We start from the raw sequence: 6,954 nt of genomic DNA on the forward strand, positions 1-6,954 counted from the left end.
CATTGCATTACCTGAGGGATCCTGACCCCTCACCTGAGTCAGAGCCTGCCCCTCACAGCGGCTCAGGGTGACTCGGGGGAAGGGGGACAGGGAAAGGGGATCCCAGTGTTTCGCTGTGGATCAGGATCACCTGTCAGGGTCTAAACGTCTTGCAGCCGGGCATGGTGGCTCACGCTTATAATCCCAGCACTTTGGGAGGCCGAGGTGAGAGGATTGCCTGAGCCCACGGGTTTCGAGACCAGCCTGGGTAACTTGGCGAGACCTCATCTCTATAATAGATCAAAAAATTAGCCTGGCAGGTCAAGGCTGTGGTGGCTGGGAGTGTGCCACTGCCCTCCAGCCTGAGTGACAGAGTGAGACTCCAACTCAAAAAAATTAAATTAAGTTAAAAACCTTTTGCTCAGGCCATACCCCAGACCAATTAAATGAGAAGCTACAACGGCCATGGGCAGCAGTGGTTCACACCTGTAATCCCAGCACTTTGGGAAACTGAGACAAGAGGATCACTTAAGCACAAGAGTTTGAGACCAAGCCGGGCTCGGTGGCTCAGCCTGTAATCCCGCGCCTTGGGAGGCCGAGGTGAGTGAATTGCCTGAGCCCGTGGGTTCGAGACCCGCCTGGGCAACTTGGCGAGACCTCATCTCTACAATAAATCAAAAACTAGCTGGGCGTGGTAGCGCGCGCCTGTAGTTCCAGCTACTTGGAAGGCTGAGGCGGAAGGATCGCCGGAGCCCAGCAGGTGAGGCTGGGGTGGCCGGAAGCGGCCACTGCACTCCAGTCTGGGCGACAGAGTGAGACTCCAACTCAAAACGAGAAAAAAAAAAAAGTCAGGAGCTCTGGATGGTCTGTCTTTCCGTAAACTGCCCAGGTGATTCCAGCGTGTGGCTATACTGAGTGCGGGCTTTTCCCTGTCCTCGTGTTCTCTCCTTCCATCTACTGGGGCTGAGGTCACAGACCAAGGTCACAGATCTCCTGGGGACCAAGCCCTGCCATCAGGACTTGCCCTTATCTGGCCAGGCCTCCGTGCCGCATCTGTCTTCACCTCCTTCACCCCGTCTCCGTCTTCCAGTTCCTCTTGGCTCCACCACCTGTAACCTCAGGGAGACTGGGGCGTCCTCAAACCCTCTCCCTCCTCCCAAGGAGCCAGATCGCCAAATCTGCCATCCAGCCAAGTCCTCTGCCCCAATCGCCAGCCATGGCCCATGTGACATCTGTCCCCCTAACAGGTAAGTCCTGCTCAGAGCGGGAAGTCGGACGGCTGGGAAATGTTGAAATGAGAAAGGCAGATGAGGAAACCAGGGCAGGCAGATGGGGCCTCACCCGTCCGTCACACTGGCCTCTAAGTCACGGCCTCTCCGGGAGCCTCTGAGCGCCAGAACGGACCATAGCTTTTCCCCACTGAGCTCTCCCCTTCCTGTGACTCTCCAGACCGGGCTGAATTTGGCCTCCAGAGAGGAAGGAGGCCACCAAGGCTCAGCACTGAGTCCTCCCAGTCCAGAGGTCAGATGGGCGTGAGGGAGACAGAGAGAGTCAAGAAACCAGTGACTGTGGCAAAGTGTGGTGGCTCGCCCCTGTAATCCCGGCACTTTGGGAGGCCAAAGCAAGAGGATTACTTGAGCCCAGCCTGGGCAACATAGATCTTGTCTCTACAAAAAATTTTAAAAATTACCCAGCTACAGCCAGGCTTGGTGGCTCAGCCTGTAATCCCGCGCCTTTGGGAGGCTGAGGTGAGTGGATTGCCTGAGCCCACAGGTTCGAGACCCGCCGGGGCAACTTGGCGAGACCTCATCTCTACAATAAATCAAAAATTAGCCGGGCGTGGTAGCACGCGCCTGTAGTTCCAGCTACTTGGAAGGCTGAGGGGGAAGGATCGCCGGAGCCCAGCGGGTCGAGGCTGCGGTGGCCGGGAGCGGCCACTGCACTCCAGTCTGGGTGACAGAGTGAGACTCCAACTCAAAAAAAAATAAAAAATAAAAAAATAAATTACCCACTACTTGGGAGCCTGAGGTGGATCGATCACTGGGATCCCAGGAGGTTGAGGCTGCAGTGAGCTGTAATTGTGCCACTGCACCCCAACCTTGGCAATAGAGTGAGATCCTGACTCAAGAAGAAAAAAAAGCAAATGAAAGAAAGAAACCAGTGACTGTGTTGGGGTCATGTTGACACCCGATGCTCTAGGCTTGGGGACAGGAGCAAACACAGAAACTCCAGGGGGTTAGAAGCGCCCAGCAGGATCTGGAGACAGGCCCAGCCGGTCCCGCCCCCTTTCCTTCCCCCGCGGCCCCCACCCTGCGTGCTGGCCTGTGGAGCAGAAACCACAGTTCACTTCCTGAAGGCAGCAGCCCAGCTCAGGTCCCCTCGCCCTGTGGCCTGTCCCCTGCCTGCCGTCATGGTGAGTTTGGGGAGCAGGGGACACGCAGGTGGAGGCTGAGGGGAGGGGGCGGGGGCTCCCACCAGTGGAGCAGCAGGGGGCAGGGAAAGCAGTCTGGGAAATGAGTGGTCCCAGCAAAGATCCTGAGGTGGGAAGCCCCCCAGCAACCCCAGGGCAGCTCAGGCTCGGGGGACTGTGGCTGCCAGAGGCAATGGACCGCCGGGGCGACCCCCTCTGCCCAGGGCAGCATGAACCTGGGGGCCAGCAGCCAGGGTGAGAGCGGGGGGCTTTCTGTGGGGGGGACAAAGTCGGTCCCGCACCCGCTGTCCCCTCCCCCACCAGTCAGGTGAGTCGTGACCTGCTAACCCTGGCCCATCTAGCCCTGTGGTCACCGGGGAGCACCTCCCTCCCCCAGGCTGGCAGCTTCACCGGGGACATTTCAGGCCCATGGGGACCGCAGCCTTTTGGAGGGGCACTCCGACACCCCAGGTCCTCTGGCTGGGGAAGGTGAGGCGCTCGCCAGGGCCGAGGAGCTCGGTCACCCAGGCTGGAGTGCAGTGACCCAGTCATAGCCCACCGCAGCCTCTCGAGCAGCTGGAACTACAGGCATGCAGCACCACTTGGCTAATTGTTCAAGTTTTTGTACAGACAGGGTCTCGCTATGTTGCCCAGGTTGGGCTGGAACTTCTGGAGGCCACATGTTTCCTCCCTTCCCCACCTTCCCAGTCTCCTTGACCCCAGGTGAAGCCGGGCTTGGGGGCTTGAGGCCAGGCCAGCTGCAGGGCCGTTGTAGGTCAGAGGAGGCCTGGTCTACCTGTGCATCTGCCGGCATCTGTGACAAAGGCTCAGGGCCAGTTGGGAGGACGCCCAAGGCATTCTGGGAGAGCCAGAGATTGCCACGGTGCCGGCTCTTGGGGGCCTGCCATCTGGTTCTCATCGACACCGCTGGCTGTGGGCGTCCCTGACCATCAGCCTGGTGTCAGCGACAGAGACGCCGTGCCCAGTAGATCTCACCCGAGTGAGACCCCAACCAAAAAAAAGAAATCACAAAAACTTAAAATTAAATGCAAACAAAAAAAAACTCCCCATGTGGGTAAAAGAGTATGACACAACCGGGGGGGAGGGCAGGTAGGCAAAGGAAAATTGTGGAGGCTGGGAGGCTGGGGAGTCCCAGGAAGGGGAGGCCATTTAAAATAGGGTCGTCTTGCCGGGCTCGGTGGCTCAGCCTGTCATCCCGCGCCTTTGGGAGGCTGAGGTGAGTGGATGGCCTGAGCCCGCGGGTTCGAGACCCGCCTGGGCAGCGAGACCTCATCTCTACAATAAATCAAAAAATCAGCCGGGCGTGGTGGCGCATGCCTGTAATTCCGGCTACTCGGAAGGCTGAGGCGGAAGGATCGCCGGAGCCCAGCGGGTCGAGGCTGCGGTGGCCGGGAGCGGCCACTGCACTCCAGTCTGGGCGACAGAGTGAGACTCAAAAAAAACACCAAAAAAATAGGGTCGTCTCGGAAAAAGGAAATATGGGTGCAGAGACCTGGATGAGGAAGAAGAGAGGTCTACTCAGAGGGGCAAGGGACAGGGCAGAGGACCCCCACGGAAAGCAGCGTGCTGGAATGTTCAGGGAGCTTCGAGGAGGTGGCTGGGCGGGGAAGCCGGGTTGCTCGGGAGGTGCAGAACAGAGGAGCACAGACTGACTCAGTTTCCACAGGCTTCTTCCTCCAGCTGCTGTGGGGGGAACTGCCCAGGGCTGTGGGTGGGCCGCGGACCAGGGAGGAACCTGTGGCGAGAATCCAGGCCATGGGGGAAGGGCAGTGCTTTGCCTCTTGCCGGGGTGACAGAGCTGGAGGCAGTGAAAAGTGGTTGGATTCCGGATGTCTTTCGAAATTAGCACAGACAGGCTGGGGACCCGGCGCTGCGGCTGGAGCCTGCAGGCCCAGCTACTCGGGAGGCTGAGGCAGGAGGATCGCCTGAGCTCAGGAGATGGAGGCCGCGGTCCAGCCTGGGAGACAGTGCGAGACTGGAGATACGGGGCTGGGGGTGGGGGGGAGTGTCAGGGGCCTGGGTCCTGCTGCAGGGAGGCTGAGTGCCCCGTGTCCCCTCACTGAAGTCATGAGGAGGGTGGTTTCCAGGAGCCTGGGTAGGGAGGTGGTGGGGGTGGGCTGTGTGTCCTTGGCCTGGCCTGAGGATCCCCACGTGTCTTCCCATGACCCCTCTGTGTGCCTGTCTGAGTCCCTGCCCGACTGGCCCCGTCTCCCCAGGAGAGCCATCAGGACTTCCGGAGCCTCCAAGCAAAGTTCCAGGCCTCTCAGCCCGAGTCCGGTGAACTCGCCCCCAAACCCCTGAAGCCTGAGCTCAACAAACTCAAGAAGTTTCCGCAGCCTGAGTTCAGCACAGTGTCCTTGAAGTCTCCACAGTCTGAGCACACTGATGTCCTCAAGAAGCCCCCGCAGCCCGAGTTCCCTAACCTCCCCAAGAAGGCCCCGCAGCCCGAGTTCCCTAACCTCCCCAAGAAGCCCCCGCAGCCTGAGTTCCCTAACCTCCCCAAGAAGGCCCCACAGCCTGAGTTCACTGACCTCCCCAAGAAGCCCTTGCAGCCCGAGTTCCTTAAACTCCCCAAGAAGCCCCCGCAGCCTGAGTTCACTAACCTCCCCAAGAAGCCCCCACAGCCTAAGTTCAGTGCAGTGTCCTTGAAGCCCCCGCAGCCTGAGTTCACTGACCTCCCCAAGAAACCCCCGCAGCCCGAGTTCCCTAACCTCCCCAAGAAGCCCCCGCAGCCTGAGTTCACTGACCCCCCGAAGAAGCCCCCGCAGCCTGAGTTCACTGACCTCCCCAAAAAGCCCCCGCAACCTGAGTTCACTGACCACCCCAAGACGCCCTCCAAACCTGAGTTCAGTGAATGTGCCAAGAAGCTCCCCCAGCCCGAGACCACTCCATTCCCCAGGAAGGCCCCGCAGCTCGAGTTCAGCGAGGCCCAGAGCAAGGCCTCTCTGCTGGAGCCTGGTACTCTCGCCCAGAAGCCTGAGCTCAGCCGCCCTGCCAGGGACCCCTCAGAACCCAAGCTCGGTGCATTCTCCAGGAAGCTCTGGCCGGCTGAGTCTAGTGAGGCCACCCTGAAGCCTTCGGAGCCCGAGTTCAGCCCCTTTCCCAAGAAGCCCCTGCAGCCCGAGTTCAGTGCGCACCCCAGAAAACCCCCGCAGCCTCAGGTGGGCAGCCTCCCTAAGAAGTTCCTGCCGCAGCCTGAGTTCAGTGAGGTCCCTCGCACCCCCCCCTGGAAGCCCGATTCCAGCGAGCCCCCTCCTCAGTCCCCGCGGCACGGCTCCGGTGCATTTCCCAGGAAGCCCTCGCAGCCTCAGCTGAGTGACCTCCCCAGGACGTCGTCAGAGCCCGAGGTCAGCGTGCTTCCGAAGAGGCCGCAGCAGCCCGAGTTCACAGCGCTCCCCAAGAAGCCCCCGCAGCTGCAGCTGGGTGGCCTCCCCAGGACGTCCTCAGAGCCCGAGTTCAGTTTGCTTCCCAGGAAGTGCCTGCAGCCTGAGTGCCGGGGGGCACCCCGCAAGTTCTCCCAGCCCGAGCCCAGTGCTCTGCCCAAGAAGCCCCCGCAGCCTGAGTTCTTCGGTCACCTCCCTAGAAAGCCCACGCTCCCGGGCTCGGTGTCAGAGAGCTCCCTGCCCGCTGCGGTGGCCGGCTCCAGCCCGAGGCTGCCGCCCAGCCCTGGCTTTGGGGCTCCTGCGACACGCCGCTGGAGGTCGGGAGGCCTCGGTCACAGTGGAGGGTTCAGACCAGGCTTGAAACCCGGCCACCCACCCCGGCGGAGGCCTCTGCCCCCCACCAGCAGCCTGGGGCCCCCTCCAGTCAAGCCCCCGCTGCCTCCGCTCCTCATGGGTTTCCAGAGCTTTCGGAGACCATCCACAGGCTCGACAGGTGGGAGAGGGTGGGTGGCACAGGGCATAAGGAGGAGGGCTGAGGCCTCCGGGCAGCGCCAGCCTCCCTTCTGCTTTGTTCCCCACAGATCTCCGGAGGACCAGCTCCTCGGCCGGGATTCACTTCTTCCGGGCCCAGCGACCTGAAGACATCCCGCGGTGAGTGTCGGGCCTACCTGGACATGGGCGCAGCTCGTGGAGCTGGAAGAGGCCTCACCTGTGACATCCCTGCAGGGACCCGAATGAGATCTACGAGGAATATGACGACGTGGCGCCCACATATGACTCCAGCCGCAGACCCAAAGGCACAGGTGTGTCGGTGGGCTGCCAGGGCACCCGGGAAACCTTCACGGGAAGGGCATTTTCTGCCGTGCTCCTGGTAGAAAGCCAAGGTCACGCTGGCTCCTGGTGGGCGGTACTGTGTGAGGAAGGGAAACCAGAGGCCAGCAGCCCAGGAGAGGGCTGTGGTAGGCAGAGGTGCAGGCCAGGGTAGCATCAGAAGGTGTGGAAAAACCCAGAGATCAAAGCAGCAAGCTGGGCTAGGTGCGGTGGCGCACACCTACACATCCCAGCACTCTGGAAGGCCAAAGTGGGAGGACTGCTTGAGCCCGGAAGTTCAAGGCAAGCCTGGGCAGTATAATGAGACTCTCTTTAAAAAAAAAAAAAAAA

At 60.8% G+C, this 6,954-nt stretch overlaps 1 protein-coding gene across 1 annotated transcript in view; it reads left to right on the plus strand.

Annotated features, from left to right (window-relative positions):
- Nucleotides 1-1,140: 1,140 nt before the first annotated feature.
- The window catches only part of PRAM1 (PML-RARA regulated adaptor molecule 1), a gene marked incomplete at its 5' end in the record, with an annotated part of 9,849 nt that continues 4,035 nt past the window's right edge, over nt 1,141-6,954 (plus strand). Inside the window, 9 exons of the mRNA XM_021715474.1 lie at nt 1,141-1,226; nt 1,429-1,500; nt 2,313-2,392; nt 2,614-2,717; nt 3,215-3,389; nt 4,627-4,797; nt 4,915-6,286; nt 6,375-6,444; nt 6,520-6,596. Of these exons, the coding sequence (XP_021571149.1) occupies nt 1,141-1,226; nt 1,429-1,500; nt 2,313-2,392; nt 2,614-2,717; nt 3,215-3,389; nt 4,627-4,797; nt 4,915-6,286; nt 6,375-6,444; nt 6,520-6,596 (2,207 nt within the window). The remainder of the gene's footprint in view (nt 1,227-1,428; nt 1,501-2,312; nt 2,393-2,613; nt 2,718-3,214; nt 3,390-4,626; nt 4,798-4,914; nt 6,287-6,374; nt 6,445-6,519; nt 6,597-6,954) is intronic.

The sequence above is a fragment of the Carlito syrichta genome, unplaced genomic scaffold, assembly GCF_000164805.1.
Source record: "Carlito syrichta isolate Samal-C Ts95f unplaced genomic scaffold, Tarsius_syrichta-2.0.1 Scaffold307152, whole genome shotgun sequence".
In the NCBI taxonomy this organism is placed as follows: domain Eukaryota; kingdom Metazoa; phylum Chordata; class Mammalia; order Primates; family Tarsiidae; genus Carlito; species Carlito syrichta.